We start from the raw sequence: 21,088 nt of genomic DNA, 5'->3' as shown, positions 1-21,088 counted from the left end.
CAGACCACTTCGAATTATTTTATTCGATTAAGCTAACGTGCCTATCACGTTGAGGTTGGCTACGCCGGGATTCGTTTTCAGCAAGTAGATATCCACACAAGTGGACCTTGTTGAAAAATACGTAATCCTAAAATGTAGCATCGTGCTACAGATGGCGTTCACTGTGCCGTTTGTAGTATTTTCTTTATTTTTAGTGTGTAAAAGTTTCATGGTTATTAATTTGGAGTTTTTGAAATTGACACTATATGGTATTCATAAAAAGAAGCCTTACCTTTTGCTTCCAAAACTTGAAGTAATTCCTTCAAGGCATATGCATGAAAAAAGCAAAGGAAAAGGTTTTGCTTCCAGGGTTTGCTTTAAAGTAAAAGGTTTTACATAATTTGTATTTATAAAAAGAAGCATCATCTGCTCAAAAACTAGAGGATTTACTTCTAAAAAAAGGAATCTAGGTTCACAACAACTTTTCTCGCTCTTTTCAATTTTTCAGTAGCTGCCCAGACATCACACAGCTTATAACGTAAAAATTTATATACTTGTAGGACTGTTTTTGTGTTAAAATGTATCTAAAATGGTTTGTATAGTAACCTTTAGTTGTGTGGTCCCAGTGTTGTGCTTGTTATGGCTGATATGGTGCATTTACGTACAACAAAATACTACAAACCAAGACGTACACCACAAGAATCAGATTTCAAAACGTTATTTAGATTTGAGGAGGAGAATGTCATGTGGTTGACGGACAACTTTCTTGGCGCGTATCCCGAAACACGTGGAGCAGCCGTGTCACCTGTATAGAAAATGAAAATATTTCTGGGTTATTGTGCGAACACTTTTAAATTTGCTAACTTTCAACATTGCACAACTAAATCACACTTGTTGATTGCGCAATGCAAATTTCAACTAGTTTGTCGAAATTGGTAGGGGCTAATCTCTACCTTTGACTTTATTAATCCGAAGCATTTCCTTGTAAGGAAATGGTATAGATTATGAATAGGAATTGTAGCTTCTTTTACTTAAAGTAAATGCCTTATTTTTATAAATATGGCCTACTTCTTGTGTTTAGATGGACTTTTTTTCATTAATCACAAAATGAATAAGTGTATTATAATTTGGAATTTTTAGCATTCAAAATGTGGTGCTACAGATGAATGATGAGAATACCGATAGGCTAGATATGAGGAGGTGTTAGAAAGAGTAGGAGAACAGGGGAATTTACAGAAGTTAATAAGAAGTAGGCGAGTTAGGTCCGACATAAAGGGCTAGCTAGAGACATATTGAAAGCAGAAACAGAAGTTAAGGGGGCACATCTAGACCTAGATCAGATTTACAAATACATAAAAGTGTGGGATGTTCTAGTTTTAAGGAAATGCGATGATTAACTCAAGATAGGAAAGAGTGAAGGTGCATTCTAACCAGTTTTAGGACTCAAGACCTTATGACGATGATGATAATGAATTTGTTTAACATTGATTGACCATTTAATTTATAAATGAGTACAGACGGTGTGGTAAATTCTATCCGTTTTTTGTTCTGTTTGATTACATGCCTACCATGTAGGGTAGTCGATATCCTTATGGACCTAAGTGAACGTTTTTGGAATTCTAGGTAAAGATGATCTGTATTCTGTGAAAACTGCCTACTACGCGTTGATGAAATCCAATGAGATTAAAATCGCGATCCGCGTCTGACGGTTTCGACATAATATTAGCCAATATAAACTTCTTGTTCTATAAAATTTATGATGTTTGTATAACATATAATCGGTATTTTTCTAGCATTTCGCAAATTTGTTGCAGATGCCTTAGGACAACAGACAGTATCGATTATGCTCAATGGAGAAGAGTCTGATCTCGTGTTTCAAAACGTCGCAAACCCTAGGGTATGTATTAACTTTTTTATCTCCGTTTCTGTGTACATTTGTCCCTTTGTACATATAACACTAAGGAAACATTTATGTATTAATATTAATATAACATCTAAAGCACAAACAGAGAGAGATTAAAGGAGCCTTGCAGGATATTTTTAGGAAAATATAAGACACCGTTGAAGCTTTAAGGAAAACTACATAATTTATGGTTTTTCGTAAACGACAAATAATGCATTATGTATTTATATTTTATACATGAGAAATATACATGCGCCGTTGCCTGCAAACTAAAAGCACCATCAGTAATAATACAGAGTGGCCACAACCCGTTCTTTGACCATTGAAATTACATGTGCTGAATTAGGACCGATGATGCGTCAGTCTAATAAATACTTTTTGAAATTATAGGATCTACAGTTTTATTGGAACGTAAAGACATATTAAAGAAATTGTCCCCATAATTCATAGGCATTTCAGTAAACTAAATAAAAAGGGATATGTTTATCGTTAAGAATTCCATGCAAAATATGGAGATATTTTAGAAAATAGAAAAGAAAGAGGACAATAAACAGGATGGTAAGCCTATATCACATTATAGGTGTCATCCATGTGAAAATAAAATTCCACCACCGCAAATGATACGCTGCTGTCACTTATTTTGCGACGAGGCAGAAGTAGAAACATGCACATCGCGACGCTTGCATCCTTTTTCTCAGTGGCAAAAGAATACAAAAAGTTGCGATCATTGATACCGTTGTCGTCTACGTGTATGAAATTTTTAATAACTTGGTATTAAATAAGATTATCATAACGGCTTTTATTAGAGATAAAGACCAAGCGTCTAAAAAAATAGTACATAATTATCCTCAAGCCCTACAAATGAGATAATTGGTAACCAAAGCAAAATATGATACTGTGGTCGATTAATTTGGTTCATATCAGAAGGTTGCGTGTTCAGATCACGTCGGGGTAGAAAACTGCGTGAATTTGAACGGGGTTGATTCTTCAATCTTCCTACCATGTGTCGTCTCATGTTGTTCAGATCTATCTGGAGGGCGTGTACCATGTCGGTTAAAGTTTGAATGGTCTCCGAAGTGGAAGTAGTCGTCGGATTAGCTGCGGCTATGGTTTGCGTTTGGTTTGCTTCCATGATGCAATCAGCTAATACCTAGATGTACCAACGTTTCTGGTCCACCGGTACCATATAAACCACGACCAGAGAGAATTTGAAACGTTGGTACAACTAGATATCGCACGTCCCTCCTCCAAACCCTGGGCATCGCCACTACACATGATCCCGCGGACCGAGCGACATGGCCTATAGGTCTAGACCAGGGGTCGGCAACCTTTTGAGTTAGAAGAGTCGAAAATTACAATTTACAAAATTTCAAAGTTTTTAAAGAGCCACAAAATTTCGTCTTGCCAAAAATAANTTTTTTTTTGATAAAAAACTAATCTATTTATTCATAAGAAAGAATATCTATTTATATACAACACTAACTTGTACTTCAATAACAAACAATTGAGCAAACAAATTCAATGGGAGCCATGGCTTTGCATGGTTATTCAAGTAGAAAATTTAAACTTTACTAAACAATGTAACTTGTAGTTAGATTAAAAAAAAAGAATAATAACATACATTTCAGCGAAGAAATTCAATGGGAGGTTGGTTTTGCATGATTTTAGAAAGTTTAGATAAATTTGGCTCATAACTTGTTGTTTTAAGTTTCAAACACGACTCCAAATTTTCATTTGTTAGTTGGCTTCTTACTTTACTTTTAATTATATTCATGCAAGGGCTTGCTCGCACGAGTATGTTGATCCAAAGATAATTAGCACTCCACATGACAACTTCTTCACCTAACTGTAACAATCTGCAAGACTATTGGGATGCGGTGAAAAGCGAGTACAAGTGGCTGAGAGATAGAATCAGTGCCTAATCCTCATTAATCAATTCAGAACGATTTTTAAATGTTTTTTTTTATAAAATCAATAATATCTTCGTATAGAACTAGAGAGCCGCAGCTTCACATCCAAAGAGCCGCATATAGCTCGCGAGCCGCAGGTTGCCGACCCCTGGTCTAGACCATTGCTTAGTATTCGGGAGGACGCCGGTTCGATTCCGAGCCCGTCTGCCTTGGTCCAAGTTTTTCTGTGGTTTCCTTAGATCTCTTAGGCAAATGCTGAGGCAGTAATATTCCACAGATAATCTTTCGTTCTCTTCTGTCTTCATTTCGTCCGTCTCATCTTTCTCACCCAAACCACCACCCACCCATTCCCACGATTCCTGAAAGGAGACTGAAGACGGCCTTCCGCCCTGCCCTCCGATGTAGTCCGGAGGGCACTGCCCGTCCACCAGCATTAGTGGCTGGTGGGAAGGAAACACCTAAAAGTTTTTTTTTTGGTCCCAAGGAAAGACGATAAATGGCGCCCATGCGGAGATTACGGGGCTCTCAATGCTGCATTAGTATCAAAATTCATCATAGATGCAGAAATGTGTCCAACATTGTTATAAAACCAGTTTTTATCAGAACCACAATTTTCGTTGGTCATTAAACGACTATAATACAAAGGTTTTCGATTCAATGATGATCGGCACTGACAACGCAGCCTTCTGCACATAATTTTTTGATAAGTTTCAACAATAGAACCAAAATTGATTACCAATTTTTCAGTTTACTAATTTTAAACGACGATAGACATAAACATTTTATTTGCGGTCGTTTTTAACAACCTAAACGGTTAGAAATTGATAACGAATCCTAATAAATCTTAAGTACAGCGAGAATGAGGAAATTTAAGGATCAGGATTCTTGCGGTTACGATTTAATAAAATAAAGTACGTATTAATGGTGAGGATATAATACGGAAATGGTTTATCCAGGCTCCCCACGTTTGTCTTTTTCCAAACGAACACTTACAGATATTAAGGACCTTAGAGCTCATATTTCACTTTCACCCTTCATAACAACATGCTTCCGTCGACATTAAAAGCTCTTGTGATGCCATTTAATGCTTTATCATTCATTATGTGTCGCCGATGTAAACTTCGGGTGAATATCCCAGAAACCGCACACGCAACCATTCCAAAACGTTTCAAGTCGTATATTTTCACCGATAACTCAAACTCTAAATCAATCGATCAACTTCATAAAGACGGTAGAGCTATTTCAAAATCTCATGGGCTACGAAATACGCGACAGACGGACTCTATTGCATTCATATTGTACATGGTAAAACAAAAATACTGATATGCAAGGGAAGAAAAAGTAGGGAAAGAGCTAATATAAAGAGAGGAGCCGAAAAATTAGAAGAAGTGGCTGATTTTAGGTATCTAGGAAGTCAGATAAGTCAGGGCGGAAGAAGTAGTAGGGATATAAAGCAGAGGATAGCACAGGCTCGAGCCACCTTCAATAAAAAGAAGTCACGTCTATGTTTGCGAACGGTTAATTTAGAAATTCGAAAAAGATTGTTGAGGGTGTATGTTTGGAGCGCGGCGCTGTACGGGTGCGAAACATGAACGGTGGGCGCTGCAGAAAAGAAAGGGTCAGAAGCGTTGGAAATTTGGTGTTACAGGCGAATGATGAGGATGCCGTGGACAGAAAAGGATAAAAATGAAGATGTATTAGAAAGAATAGGAGAACAAAGGACTTTATGGAAGTCAATAAAAATAGGCGAGATAGGTTGGTAGGACACCTTCTCAGGCAGAGATATATTCGAGGCAGAAATGGGAGTTAGGAGGGGTAGAGGTAGGCCTAGATTAGATTACTGTTCACAAATAGTTAAGGATGTGGGATGTTCTAGTTTTAGGGAAATGCGAAGATTAGTTCAGGATAGGAAAGAGTGGAGATGCGTGTCCAACCAGTCTTAGGACTGACAACCTTATGATGATGATGATAATCCACAGCAATTCATAACAACAGACGCTGTTTATGTTATTCCCCATAGAAATTGTATGATAGATAGGATTGCCTGATTGTTGATCATGGAAAGTTTCGACAGAAAAGAAAGGGAAAAAAATTTAGCAAACCTGTTTGCAATTTCTATCCGGAGGCACCAGCTATGGCAAGTAATATTTAAAATAAAAGCATCTTCAGTGGAGGATTCTCATAAAAATTTCGACCGCTAAAAATTCCCTAAAGGTTTTTATAAATAATGTTCAATAAAAATATTATGTGCATGAATAGACTGAAAACCACGAGAGATGTACTATAGCTAAATAGACTCAAGAATAATCCTTTCAAAATCTCTTTTTTTTATGGAAATGTTCCTTGTAAATGATAATTTTTAGTAGACGGAGGAATTGCAAAAATAGCGAACCGCACATGAGAGAAGGCTGAAAGAGCTTCAATTCAACTTCTGGGGAGTTAGAGTACAAATAAGTAGAGAAAAATTTATAAACACTGCATTTCATATATAAAGCAGAATTTATATTATTTTAAAACAAAGTAGACGTAACAAATAATACTTCGTGGAACGGAGAGACCAATAGTAAAATAAAAAAGAAAAGTTTTGCAAACTATACCATATGACATATCAAATGAAAGGGATTATTGTATTGTATTTTTATAATTTTAAAATATTTAACAGAGTAGATGAAAATTGAACATTCCCCCTTCCTTATCTCCGAAGCTACTAAACCTAAAATTTTGAAAAAAATACAGGAAATAGCTCTCTACTTGTAGATTACAGAAAAATTAATAAAAAGTCTATGGTCTGAACATAACGTGATAAATCTTTCAACGGAACAATATTGTACGTACAAATTTACATTTGCAGTTTGAATGTATGGGAGAACATGTTTTCTTTTCAACTACAATGTTAGGTTGATATCAGGTTAAGGTTCCGCACGTCCAAATAGAAAACGGAACCCTTATAGCGCGACTCGTGTGTCTGTCTGTCGGTTTTTTTTATGTATTTGTTGCCTACGAGTGATTTACAAACAAGAAATCATTATAAAAATGGTAAAAAATAGACATTGAGCACGATGATGGGATGATGAAAATAGCGTGGATAGAAGTTAAAAATGAGGAAACATTGAAAAAGGCAAGAGAACAGTGTTGGGGAAGTAATAAGAAAAGGGGGAGAAGAGACAGTACGTCGCCTTTTGAGACATGAAGAATTAGTTGGAAACGTATTAGAAGCTGAAACAAGAGTAAAGTGTGGCAGATGAAGATAAAGAAGGATTAGATCACATTACTTTTCGCAAATAGTAATGTGGAAATGCAAAGGTAGACTCGGGATAGGACGGAACCTTTAGGTTAGCGACTTTGTAATAATGATTCCAGGAAATTAAGAATTCTTCAGCTACCTTTAAATCCTTTTCAATCAAGAATATAAAATTTTCTACAAACTTAAAAGAAAAATAAATTAAAACCACAAGATGTAGGATACCTAGTGTTTGATAAACGTTATTGTGTGCAATTAGTAGAAAATTTATTGTTACTTATATACCTGTAGATGTTCATATAGTCACGTGTAGGCAACCCAACAAGTAGTGACAAGGAAGATTTTATAGACGTCACATTTCGGATCATTCTAGAACATTATGCCCAAGTTTAAGTTTAAATATATTTAGTAATAGTAAGGAGGGTGATTACGTGACAGTATTCTTTCCGATTGCTATTAAAATTTTATCATTATTTATTTTCAGTGTACGAGTATATGTATTCTTTTTAGCCCTGCCCCTTCACTAAATTCCAATGTCTATACACTCTCTTGATATCTGGCGAGAAAGCTTCAGTAAATCCTTCCCAAAAAAGAAAGAGATCTCCTTAACTGTTTTAATCAAAGTACCTCTTTGTGCAATTACATATCGATTTGCTACTAAAAAAGAGGAAATCACAAAAAGGCACTACTAGAAGTACTCATGTATGTATGCGACACGATGACGATCCATCCAATTGAACCCAAATTCATGGAAGCAATAGAACTGCTAGAGGCGCAAGTTGACATTAAACGTAGCAATTTTCGGCGGTATACCGGGGAAATGTTCGGAAAAACATTTCGATTTTCTTAAATAAAATATGACTTTGAATTTATTTAATACCCTTTCGTTGTACCGGGCGGTTTCCAGGAATTCAGAACGGTTCTCGTCGTAGTAGTAGTAGGTAGCTAATAAAAATTCTCTCCAAAAAGAAAAAGTTGTGAAGCAGTAGGCAAATAGGTATAAAAAAAATGCACATATGATATGGGATATTCAGTCAGAACCGTGAAAAAAAAAACAATAAGGAAGCCAAAATTATTTCGTCTCATCTGTATAAAATTGTGTATTCCCCACTAAAACCCTCTATAAATATTACCCCTATTTGGAATACCTTTGATATTTTACAGTTGATGCTTTTTGATAGAATATTTTTAAAAATTAGTAAAAACTGTTTGCATCCGCGTACTTTATTGACTTCCTAAGCACTCTCTGTTCTTCTATTTTTTTTAATCAACGGTTCAGTTAACTTTGAAAGTGGACATCAGCGAAATCCACTTTGCGAGGCTCTTTTTGTATGCTAATACATTGAACTACATAAAATAGAACTAAACGACAATGGGAATTTCTTATATTTTTTTTAAATAAGGTTCTAGCCTGTGTACTTCTAATTCTTTGACTGAGGAATCCCATAACTGTTGGTGTAGTCTCCCTAAGGTTCGATGCCATTGGCCTAGCTGCACGTCTATTTCTGGTACCTCCTCATTTCTAATCTATTCTATCAACGGTATTATTATCCTTTTTTAACACCAAATTTTAAAACGCTTCCGCAGCACATACGGCCCACGTTTCACATCCATACAAAGTCGTGATTCAAACATTCATTTTTAATAACCTTTTTTGAATTTCCAAATTAACGGATCCTGAACGCAAAACTGCTTTCTTTATGTTAAAATTAACTTTGATCTATATTCTAAACTAACTGACTTCCTAGATAGGTATCAGAAATCGGCGACTTCTTCTAATTCCTCGTCTCCTATTTTTATATTATAGTTCTAACTCTAACTCTAATTTTACCTGCCCTACATACCATTATGTTTTGTTTCACTTTTTATTTATCTTGATGTCATATTCGTATACGAAAAAGGTACTGCTTGACTTCACCCATCAATTTTTTATTTCAGGAAATTGATAGGGCGCACCCACCGGATGCTTTCGTGGTTGTGTATTCGGTAGTAGATAAAGCAAGTTTTCTAAAAGCTGAAGCTGAAATGACCAGGTTACAGGATGCGGATCTTCTAAGGTCAAGACCAGCCATTTTAGTAGCAAATAAGATAGACCTAGCTCGAAGTAGAGCTGTATCAACTCAAGGTAGGTATTTAATATGCTTTACCAAAAGAAACGCAATTTTTTATTTAATCAGCCTCTAGTGTCGTCTTCTCTAACACCGCTGTAGAAAATTATTTTCCATAAAAAATGGTTTTATTTCATTTATCAAAGGGTTCCAAAATGGGGTCAAAATTCATAGGAAGAACCATCACTGAGTGGGAAGCATACGCAAGGGTTTTGTTTACACTTTTCTAAAACTGCTGTTAACTGTTGTGTAAAAAAATATGAAAGAAGTTTAGGTACCATGTGGTACGCACACACCTCAAGGAGGGGAAAATGTTGTAAAAATTACCATGTTAACTCATAATCTAAGTGATTTTTCTCTCCGTAATACATTATAACCGAAAATTTCACTCATCTCACACTTCATTTTCATTTTATCATGTTTTCCGACTTACTGTTAGTATTTTACGTTCTTGTAATGTTTTTCCGAGTGTTTTTCTTTTTGTTTTTATTCGCAACGAGCTATCTGTAGATATATTCTAAATATAGTAACATGTTTTTCATGCTAGTATAGGCAAATCGATAATATCCTTTAATTAATTTTTCAAGGATCATATACGCTATCTTGAGCCAAAATTAAAACTGGTTCATCAAACAATTAATCCTTCTTGGCTTAATTGTCATATGCGCATTATGGGTCTGTCTTTTAAAGGTGTTACAAAAATAGAAACAAACTTTATTCAAAATTAGATTGAATTATCTTCCCTACTAAATTTAAACGGCTCACACAAATGTCATCCCTAATTCTGAAAGCATGTTGTGGATCATAAGGACCTACACACCGCCCAGTATATCCCCCTTATCCTCACAATCTCTAATCCTTTAACATTTCATTCCAATCACGCGCCATTATCGACCTGTTGCTCGTCAACTTGGATGTTAATAGAATAAGAATCCACATTATATACCTATATATATGTTACAGCCAAAATAATTAATCCTGATATTATTTATATTGTCCAGTCATTAACTATAATATTTACCATATAACAAATGTAGAGAAAATGATTATTGAGTTCATCAAATAACTAGAAATATTTTTTAAGAAATATCTGGTGGTAACGGTACCTAGCATAAACACTAACTACGCAAAAACCCAGAGGTCCCAAGATTGTTATGGTAACCTTAGGATTTTTTCATTTTCACTCATTTTTTTGGGAAATGTCCTACTTTTTTATCGTCATTCATCGTTTAGCGATAAATTTATTTACTAGTCATATAATTGATTAATTCTGCTCCAATAATCATTTTATTTATTGGGGTAGATACTATATGAGTATAATGACTGGATTGTATGAATAAAAGCCTGATTTAACTGTAACGTATGTAGGTACCTATTACGACCCAAAATCACATTATTTGGTCCAGTGAATAGTTTGAAATCGACCGAATGACATGGCCTAGAGGTTTAGACCACTGCTTAGCATTCGGGAGGACGCCGGTTCGATTCCGGGTCCGTCTGTCTTGGTCCCAGTTTTTCCGTGGTTTCCTGGGATCACTTAGGCAAACGCTAGAGCAGTTATATTCCACAGACCCCCCCTTTCACTCTCTTCTGTGTTCATTCCGTTCGCCTCATCTTTCTAACCCCAACCACCACCACCTACTCATTCACACGTGGCTAATATACATCATTTGCTTCGTTTATTGAAAATAGCGGACTTATTGTTGGACATATACAAAATTCAATCCTATTTGTAGATGGTAAATGTTTGGCGTGCACATATCGAGCGAAATTCATTGAAGTATCAGTTGGTATAAATCATAATGTTGACGAACTGTTAGTGGGGATTTTGACACAAATTCGTTTGAAAAGTTTCCACGTTGAAGACAAGGATCATGGACAGCAATGGTACAAAAGTCGAGGAGTTGTGAGGGCGAGCATGAAAGCCCGTCAAATGTTTACGTGGATTTTTGGAAAAGAAGACTCGAAATTCAAAAACTGCGAAAACCTTCATATCCTGTAGCTTCACCCTAAACATTTATTAACTTAATCTTATTATACTTTTGTTAAGATGCGTAAATATTATTATTATGTAATCGTAAGTCTAAAGGTAAGTCTGAAGAAAAGGACGGAAAATGAAATTATTTCAGATGCATCTGATTCCAAAAAAATATACTATACATATAGTTTTTATATTAAATATACCCCATCGAAATCAATTCACGTATTATCATAACATAATTTACTTCAGTGTTTGTAAAAAAATGCAAAATAAAAAAATAACTACAATATTCTAATTCAAATTTTCTGATTCAACAAAGGACCACAAACATATCGCTTCGTTGGCTGGGCGTTCCTTTACAAATTGGGAAATTTTTCTAATCTTAAGTTACCCAGCAACATTTTAGCATAAATATTGAATAAATTTAAGAGGGAGAGGCTGTTTAATTTGACTGAAAATTACGGTATCGTAAAATGTACAAATCATCTATCATATTTGCTATTTAAGGTACCTTTTTATTTAAAACAACGCACTTAATAAATAATTATAAAACTAACTAAGAGAAATGATATACATNCCTTTATATATTAAAGGGAAAGGGGGGAGGAGTACGAATTTTCTAAAAGATAATTACCGTGGGTCGAATTTGTGTTTTTAATTTCAAAACATTTCCGGTGTTCACGAATCCTGTTCTTAAAGCAAGTACTTGTTTGTCCTACATATGATTTATTGCAATTTAATCAATTAAGAAACAAAACAATAAAAAGAACGTCAAATTATTTTATAGATAGAATCTTTGATCAAAATAAAATAAAAGGAATAAAAACTGTGTATGTAGGTATAGCGTGGGCACAGGATAGTAATTCGGAGTTTCCTCTAGTTTTCCCGTTCAAGCAGAATGTTACGTTGGAGAGCATCATTGCATTGGAAAAATTAATATAACGTTGTAAGATGACATGCGCGTTAGACCGTTTGGCGCACGAATATTATCGAATGATGCGAATTGAACAACCCTTAGCTGAAAGCGGGGTAAGAAGGTAACAGCAGTTAGTTCTACGTGGATCCCCCATTAGTTGAGTGCAGTGGCGCGCTTTTAAAACGCGTAAATATTATAATATCGTATCATTATGACGATCGCGGACGGCATTGATAAGGATAACAGTTGAAAGTAAGCAGTGGCGGCGTTGAGCGTAGTTAGTGATGGGAATCGATTGCGGTGGCTGATGATGCGGATCGAGGTTGGCACCGGCTTAGGCCCCTGGAGCAGCCATGGAAGCCACCAGCTCTGCTCCCAGCCCCCCGGCACCTCTACAAGATGCCACTCTGACCAGGTAACGACCCGACGACGACGACGGCGTTGTCGACGTCGCGGCGTCGTAGTCGTACCTGTACTCTACGATCGATCTAAAGCGCATAATATTACTACCTTACAAACGACCAATTAGATTTTACTTCCTGTTTCCTTTTTTGTTTTTGAAGCCCATATCCTGTGTATGGAAAAATAAATAAAACAATAAAATAATTCCAAAATGTAACATTTTTCCAGTAGGTATAGCATTTGGAAGGATGTCAAAGAAAATATTAAACACTTTTTCCCTAAAATTAATTATAATTAAAAATAGTTTTCCCAAATTTTTATTTTTATTGTAAAAATAATAATCAGTTGCCTAATAAAACTTTTTATTTGTTACCCAGCTAAAATTTGCCATTAAATTACGTCGGTTTAGCAATTCTAGAATTTTTTAAAATATAAATGACACTAAGTGTTGGTTTTAACAAATTTATTAGCTTTCACTACAATTGTTTCGCTATACCGTATCTTCATCAGGTGACGGAATACGTACTTTACTACATCTGATTAACCTACGGTGCAGTAGTGAAAGTTAATAAATATGTTGAATCTTAACACTTCTAGTGTCTTTTTACAATTATTAAGTGCTTCAAGTATCATAAGTGCAGAATTTTTATTTTGTTTCAGTGTAAAACAAGAACCAAACTCAAATCCAGTGAGTCCTTTGGCAGCTTCAAGTCCAGTTTCCGGGACTACAGCATCAAACACAGGTAAGTTTATTTATAAAAATATTTAAAATTTCTTTTATTTCAATAAATACAATGGAACGCGATTAACTAGTCTATGTGGTTAATAATTTAGCGACACAAATTCGTCAAATACTTCGATTAATTACACATGTGACGCTTCTGATGAATTTCTTAAAATGTACGAAACCTAACCCAACCGAACCTTGTAGTCTCGTACGTATAATATAATTGGGAGACACTCAACTATACAATAACTCATGGTATCTCAACTGAAAACATTTCAGCAGCCCTTTACATAAAGCTGAAATACAGAATGCGAAATACTTACATTTTAAATGCATTTTATAGACATTAATTCCTTTTGTATTTGGATAGCTTTTAAGCCCAACTTCTGATTTAAAAATACTAAATACAAATTTCCACTGTAATTGATGCAGAATGCTGTTATAAATCGTAACCAAAATTCTCTACTCATAGCTACAAAATTAATAATGGTTAGAATAATCCATACGAAAATTGTTAGCGTAGAGTTCTCCAATTTCCCATAGGTATGAACTCTGTATAAACTTTACAGGCAACAGTAGAACAATTTTATCAATCAACAACAATAAAAACTAGCATTTTATTCTGGAAATTAACTATTTTCCATATGAAGCTTGTGCGACAAACACATGCGTCCTAACAGTGGCTTGAAAGCCAGAAAGCCTTTAAAAATGAGTCTCCAAATGAGACTATTTTAAAATCTATAAAAACATTTGTGTTTTGATGAGTACATTCAATTAAAAATATCTTCAGTTCTCTAATTTTAGACTAATTTAGGTTGACATAAGTATAGGTTACGCGACACGCTATTGATTTTTTTTTTATTTTTGTCAACAACAACGTATTATTTTTGCAGAAAAGCCCGTTGAAAATATAAATTAATCGTTTATTGTTTGATTACAATCGTTGTGTTGTAGATATGTATACGTTTAAATGTAGAAAACCTGCATATCTCTGGCTTTGCCTAATGCAGAAGATGTATGTTTTTATACATTAGGTTCAGAAGCACCAGGTAAACTACAGGTTACCGACCTCCTTCTATAAGAGATGAGGAAATTGCTTCTTAACAACTGTTTTTTGTATTTCAAGAAAACGACAGTCTACCAGTCTACCTTATTAACTATGCACAATTCGTTTCGCAATAAGCACAGCTAACTCGCGACATCGCCAACCAAATAAAGACATTGCTATTAAAGTTATTCTTCAAATGAAACTTTATCTGATGGTCCCAATTTTATATTCATCCGAATATTTCACGCAAAAGATATCGATTTGTAATTACCAAAATATTAATATGAAGGTTTGAATTTAAAATATTGTCCAGAATGCGTTAGGCTTATTCTAAAGTGATTAGGAGAAAACCCCCCAATGCGTTAGGCTTATTCTAAAGTGATCAGGAGAACAACCCCTATTGCCCATTTATAGAAATAGTAAATCGTATGTGGTTAAGTCGACGAATGATCGTCGGATTATTAATACAGATTATTGATTGTTACACTCACACACGAATACTTTATCAGTTGATATACTCGAGAAGGGGTAAATTGGTCACNGTGGAACTCAATTTTGCAACACTCTGTGTATATATTTAGTCATATGTGGATAACTTCATGTTACTGAACACAAGCCCAATGATGTGATTCTGTGGTATACACTTTCTTTAATCTATGATATGATGTCAATTAAAAAAGGTTATGTTCAGTTATTTAATAATGTGTATGGAGGTGATTTTCAAATTTTCTTCATAAATTTGGATTGTTTACCTGTTACGGGGTTTTTAATTAAAATGTTTAGCAAATTAGCTGTACCTTTAGTGATCTCAATTAGTGTTACACCGTTAATTTTGGTCTTATACCTGAAAAATAGACGTAAACAAAAGCAGGTTAAAGACACTGATTGTATTAAGTGCATTTTTATCACTGCAAGAAATAGTGACTGCCGTAACCATTTAATGAATAATTATACCTGTAGTCCGAGCTGTTCAATGACGTATTTAATTGAAATTTTGAAATTTCTTAAATCGGCCAAACAAACTATAAGTTTGTGCATGTACATGTTAACATTAGATAGTGTGTACGAAACGCTAGTGGAAGCTCATAATAGTGCAATAAATGTTCGTGTAATAGCAGACAGTGAAATGTCCCGAAATACATCATCAAAAATCATATCTTTGAAAAGCAAAGGTGTGTATTTTGTATCAATTTATTAACTTTATTGCCAAATATTTTCTTGAGCCTATTTTTAGCTTACTATTATTACTATCTTGGTCCTATCTGTTTATTGTTAATTACAGGTATTCCAGTTAAAATGCAACCCCTTGATGGTAGTCTGATGCACCACAAGTTTTGTTTAATTGATGAAACTGATGTTCTTTCGGGTAAGCTCTTTTTTGGAAGTACAAATCTTACATTACAAGGACTTTCATCAAACTGGGACCAAATAATTTTCACAAATAAATACTCTATTATAAAACGTTTTAGTGAAGAATTTGAATATTTGTGGCAAGAATTAAATTAGATTAAAAAGGTATGTACAAAAACATAATTGACTGATAGAACAAATTTTTTACTGCTTAAAACCAAACGCTAATTTTTTGAATATCTGGTGTATACTGATATCTTAAGACATTTTTACTGATCAATGTGCTAAGTGCTAAAAGAAACAAATACTGGATTATGAGTAAAATGATCCTTTATATCAATGAATAACTACTAAGTGTACTTATTGAGGATATAAAAAATATGAGACGTAGCTTCAGGGGTAGTTCTTATATTGGATAAACAAAAAAAATTAAAACAGAATATGTCATGAAAGATTAATTTATTCGAATTTATATAAATACAGTAGTAAAGTATTAAAGTCGTTTTATTACATTGAACTTAGTAAAAAAAATGCACAATATGTGTGGTACATATAAAAATGAATTATTAGTCATGCATGTCTCCTAAAGTTCGTCCATTATAAGGCAAAGTAGAAGGCACCACGTTCTGTTAATATTAGAAAATCAAAAATATACACAGTGATAATACTATAGTTAAAGCTGTAAAATATGAACACAAAATTGACATTAACGTTTCATCTTTTCGAGAATTGGTATGACCATATCAAACGTAGGTCTTTTGCCAGGATCTTCGTTCATACATATCCTAATCAGCTTCTGGAGGTGAGCGGAAATGCCTGGTTTCATGGTAACACGTAGACCTTCAAGAGCAATTTTCATTCCCACTTCCATAGCCGATTGATCTGCAAAAGGCACTTCTCTTGTTGCCAATTCCCATAATAATATAGCAAAACTCCACATGTCAGAAGATTCCCAATTCCTATCTGATATTTTCTTTTGTAAAGCCTCTGGGGACATCCAGGCAGGATAATATATCCTTCCTTTCTCTTGGAACGAAAATTTTGCATCTGCCATGTTAACTCTTGCTGTCAGATCTTCATCTATCATAACATGACGACTGTTAAGATGATATTCTGGAATTGTCCTTTCCAAACTGTGTAAAAAAGACATTCCACGTGCAACATCTAGAGCAAAACGTAATGCTAGAGCTGTGTCCACAACAACCCCGCTTCCTTCGTGAAGAACTGTATAAAGAGAGCCCCAGTGCATGTATTGGTTGATAACAACAAGATTAGGAGGCGAGTTACAACACCCAATCACTGGCAGAATGTTAGGATGTGAAAAGATTCTCAATTTTGGAAATTCTTCGTTAAAATCGCGAGAAATTCGTGACGTGCAGTTTCTTACTGCTAATATTTTCGCAATGATTTCGTTCTTTTGCCAAATTCCCCTATAAGTGTCTCCACTTGGTGTCGATGCAACTTTTTCTCGTAATTGTAAATCTTTAATGTTGATTCCCTTGTGCCTTGACAGGGTAGCATCTCGTGAACGTGTTTTTAATCCAATCCAACTCTGATCTTTGAATGTTATTTTTTTTAAATCCTGTCCTGCTTCAACAGCAATATCATGGAGAGCCTTGGCCAGGTTTCCTTTTGCTTTATCCAAGGGTGTATCACCATCTTTGTTAGCAATTGAAACTAAAGCTCCATGATGAACTAGATCTTCTGCTATTTCATTGTAACCCCAAAAACAGGCATAGTGAAGAGGAGTATTTCCATGTTCATTTGCAAAGTTAAGGTCTGCTTTCTGACGAAGTAACTAGAGCAAAATTTAAACTATTAATTTAATTGAAAGAATTAGAATATTAGACTATCCTTTGACCAATAACACTAAAAATTAAATGGGGCTTAAATAGAAAAATTACCATTAACACAATATTTCNAAAAAACTATAATGGCTGACATCAGTGACAATGCGACAACAATTGAAAAAGAATGATGGCCGTCAACTGCAACAATTAGAAAAGAATGATGGCCGACATTACGTCATAGTAGAGCAATAAAAATGGCCGGGGTCAGGGGGAAGAACTAGTATACTTTTCAAATTCGTCTTGCCTAAAAAATATAAATGTTTCCTTGTTGCTATTCTTATTATTAGAATGTTATTTCGTAAAAAGTGTCAATTTATAAGATATATGTATATAGAGCGGCGAAAAATTTTAGTGGAAAGGACTCATCTATAAAATCAGAAAAACAAAAAGAGACAGGTAAAACTAATAAAAATAATAATAAATAAAAGAAAGTGATTAATAGTTAATTTAAAATTGGTGCTATGGATTATACTGTAATTGTAAGTTGTTACATAATATCTAATTACGTAAATAATTGTCCATTTTGAAACTCATCATTCCATTTTACTTTCCTTTCATTCACGATTTGCGATTAACATACATTTTTGTTGGTTTGATATTGGAAATTGTTCTATCACGTATGTACCCTACAGCATATGCTGCTAATAATCTACACATATTTGTTTCTGTAAAGGCTTCTACAAATAAAAGGGGCTGCTCTATATATATATGGGAATACAAGCCTATAATACGAATTTAATGTGAATGAAATTTGAAAATTGTTTAAAAAGAGCCCGAAATGATGAATTACCTTCTTCAATTTCGCAAAAACACATTTCCATCGAAACACATGTCATCTTACGACACCCTGCCGCGCTTTTATATCATACAAATTTAAATTGGCTTTTTCTATTTTTAGCTTTAAAAATTTAAAATAATGCTAGTAATTAATTTGCAAGCGAGGAATGCTGTTATTTATTTATGACCTATTTTTTTCATTCACGAATTATGTAGGAGTTGATAATTTCTAAAAATATCCAAATTAGGAAACGACATTGACAACTTAACCTACACTAGTTGTAATAAAATTCGTGACTTACCCCTGATTTAAATCATGTTCAGTATCATCTAACCATACTCTTACTTGCATTGCATTTCCTTCTCTGCACCACTGAAATATATCTTCCATTTTTGGCAATTTCTTTATAACTTAACCGAGTTTCTAAAAATAAACAAACTGGGCGTTCACTACTTCTTAACACAAAACCTCCACAAATTATATACAAATCATTTTTCTGTTTATAACTTTATTATTGTGGTAGAGTTCTTCTCAACATTCCGTTTTAGTATTTGAATGCAAATATAAACTATTTCTTAAAAAAAATTTTTTTCGTTTGCATTGTAACACATTACACACATGTCATACTTGTGTCATACTTTTAACACCCCCTCTCTTATTATTTAACGTAACCTTCCAAAATTTTTCCAGTGGTGTAGGCCAGTAAAAGCTTCAAAAGGCGCTTTTTAACTATTTTTGAAACTCATTCAGAATGTTCAATTAACTATGATGGTGTATATATTTAGTCATATGTGGATAACTTCATGTTACTGAACACAAGCCCAATGATGTGATTCTGTGGTATACACTTTCTTTAATCTATGATATGATGTCAATTAAAAAAGGTTATGTTCAGTTATTTAATGGGAGAGGCTGTTTAATTTGACTGAAAATTACGGTATCGTAAAATGTACAAATCATCTATCATATTTGCTATTTAAGGTACCTTTTTATTTAAAACAACGCACTTAATAAATAATTATAAAACTAACTAAGAGAAATGATATACATCAAGGTACTATACTTTTCAGTTCAAAATTATGACGAGGAAACTGCTCATGAATTCATAGGACAAACTTTCGATTAAATATTCAAAATACAGTTTAAGTAAGTTTCTATGTATCGTTTAACATTGATCAATTAATGTTGAATACGTTTATCTTCGCTGCACACGATACAGCGCCTAATTCAAAATTTTAAAGGGAAGACTGCTCATAAAATCATAGGAAAAACTTTTGATTAAATATTCAAAATAAGGTTTAAATAAGTTTCTATTAAGTTCCAGCAATTGATCGTTTACAATTGATCAATTGATGTTGAATACGTCTATCTTCGCTGCAGAAAACACAGCTCGTAGTTCAAAATTATGATGGGGAGACTGCTCATAAAATCATAGGACAAACTTTTAATTAAATATTTAAAATACAGTTTAAATAAGTTTCTATTAAAATCCAGAAATTTATCATTGAACATTGATCAATTGATACTGAATAGATTTATTTTCGCTGCAGACAACGCAGCTCGTTGTTCAAAATTATGACTGTTCATAAAACCAAAGGACAAACTTTTGATTAAATATTTAAAATACAGTTTAAATACGTTTTTATTAAGATCCAGAAATTTGTCATTGTCATTGATCAATTAATATTGAATACGTCTATCTTCGCTGCAGACGACGCAGCGTCTAGTTCAGAACAATTGTAACACGGCAATGTTAATAAAGTCCTAGAACAGACCCGCGATTAGATATTCAAAATATACTTTAACCATTAATTTACCGTTTGAATTGAATTGCATAACTAAAATTGTAATTAATTAATTCTGTACAAAAGACTTTGGCTTGGTGAAACACCAGGGGGGATGTTTATAGATATTTAAGATACATTTATCATTTTTTAAGTAAGAGATTCAGTGTTGTGGGCTGCAGATTCAATATTAATTGAAATTTAAATATTTATCTGCGTATTTCATGTTGCATTGACGCCGAACGACGAATTTCCCACTTTGCTGAGAACCAGCCAACTATTTTTCGCCTTAATAATAATTTTCCTATCATAGTTATATACATATGGTATATCTTTACATAAATTTTAATTATAAAACTCATTCATAATTTATGTTTACTCTCTATAAATCATAGATAAAGCAAAGCTATTTTACAATATTCAATCAATATTATCTTTTACATGTTATTACATAAAAATAAAACTGTAGAATAGTAAAACATTTTATATACCTTAAGTACTTACAAAAACGTACAGTATTAAAATCAAAATCAAAAATAAAATAATTACCTAAAAGGATACAATTTCGTTGTCAAACTATTAGCATAAATTTGATAACTACCTTATTGTTAAGCATTATTCCCTAAATCAGAAAAAAATGGTTTTTATTGAAAGCAACAAAGTAATTAAAAAAAAAATAAAAAGCATTTGATACCTTTCAAATTCGTCCAAGTGTTTTAATTGGAAAAAGTTAAATTATAATTTATTAGTCCCACACATAACGAAATTCAACTTTAATTAAAATACTTTCCACGATCTCTTTTAATTAATAGTCCGTTTGTAATTGTTGTAACATTTCGGACGGGAATTGTTTCTTAAAGGCAAAGTTTGTTCTTTATGAAAAAAATTGTGTTTGTCTTAGATCAAATCTAAGGACGATGTTAAAAAAATCTTTTAAACAATTAATTTGTCATAATTTAAAAAAATTAATGAAATAGTAGTTATCATTTTTTTTGCATTAAGATTATGAGAACAAACTTTTAATATACAGGGTGTTAACGCAATCAGTGAATTTACTGTCAGCTAAAAAATAATCTTTTGCCTAAATCATAAACTTGAAACGAGAATTTAA

General features: G+C 33.6%; 5 protein-coding genes across 5 annotated transcripts in view; 3 read left to right on the top strand and 2 right to left on the bottom strand.

The window, feature by feature from the left end:
* The window catches only part of LOC108736243, a 104,030-nt gene extending 92,341 nt beyond the window's left edge, over positions 1 to 11,689 (top strand). Inside the window, exons 4-5 of the mRNA XM_018468603.2 lie at positions 8,972 to 9,158; positions 10,878 to 11,689. Coding sequence (XP_018324105.1) covers positions 8,972 to 9,158; positions 10,878 to 11,143 — 453 coding nt within the window. The 3' untranslated portion in view covers positions 11,144 to 11,689. The remainder of the gene's footprint in view (positions 1 to 8,971; positions 9,159 to 10,877) is intronic.
* Positions 11,690 to 12,178: 489 nt separating this feature from the next.
* The window catches only part of LOC108736242 (ecdysone-induced protein 78C), a 79,746-nt gene continuing 70,836 nt past the window's right edge, over positions 12,179 to 21,088 (top strand). Inside the window, exons 1-2 of the mRNA XM_018468601.2 lie at positions 12,179 to 12,453; positions 13,101 to 13,183. Coding sequence (XP_018324103.1) covers positions 12,392 to 12,453; positions 13,101 to 13,183 — 145 coding nt within the window. The 5' untranslated portion in view covers positions 12,179 to 12,391. The remainder of the gene's footprint in view (positions 12,454 to 13,100; positions 13,184 to 21,088) is intronic.
* Positions 14,905 to 15,909, top strand: LOC108736245 (mitochondrial cardiolipin hydrolase-like). The gene is made up of 2 exons (XM_018468605.1): positions 14,905 to 15,387; positions 15,498 to 15,909. The coding sequence occupies exons 1-2, from the start codon at positions 14,991 to 14,993 to the stop codon at positions 15,719 to 15,721; spliced, it is 621 nt and encodes a 206-aa protein (XP_018324107.1). The 5' UTR covers positions 14,905 to 14,990; the 3' UTR covers positions 15,722 to 15,909.
* LOC108736244 (integrin-linked protein kinase) lies at positions 16,008 to 17,486 on the bottom strand. Its single transcript, XM_018468604.2, has 2 exons — positions 17,470 to 17,486; positions 16,008 to 17,363 (listed from the first exon to the last, which is right to left on the bottom strand). The coding sequence occupies exons 1-2, from the start codon at positions 17,470 to 17,472 to the stop codon at positions 16,272 to 16,274; spliced, it is 1,095 nt and encodes a 364-aa protein (XP_018324106.1). The 5' UTR covers positions 17,473 to 17,486; the 3' UTR covers positions 16,008 to 16,271.
* On the bottom strand, positions 18,340 to 18,843 carry LOC108736246 (integrin-linked protein kinase homolog pat-4). Its single transcript, XM_018468606.1, has one exon. The coding sequence runs from the start codon at positions 18,581 to 18,583 to the stop codon at positions 18,491 to 18,493; it is 93 nt and encodes a 30-aa protein (XP_018324108.1). The 5' UTR covers positions 18,584 to 18,843; the 3' UTR covers positions 18,340 to 18,490.

The sequence above is a fragment of the Agrilus planipennis genome, unplaced genomic scaffold (genome assembly GCF_000699045.2).
Source record: "Agrilus planipennis isolate EAB-ADULT unplaced genomic scaffold, Apla_2.0 scaffold126, whole genome shotgun sequence".
Classification (NCBI taxonomy): Eukaryota; Metazoa; Arthropoda; class Insecta; order Coleoptera; family Buprestidae; genus Agrilus; species Agrilus planipennis.
Note: the sequence above shows the minus strand (reverse complement) of the source record. Positions and strands in the feature narration are given on the sequence as shown.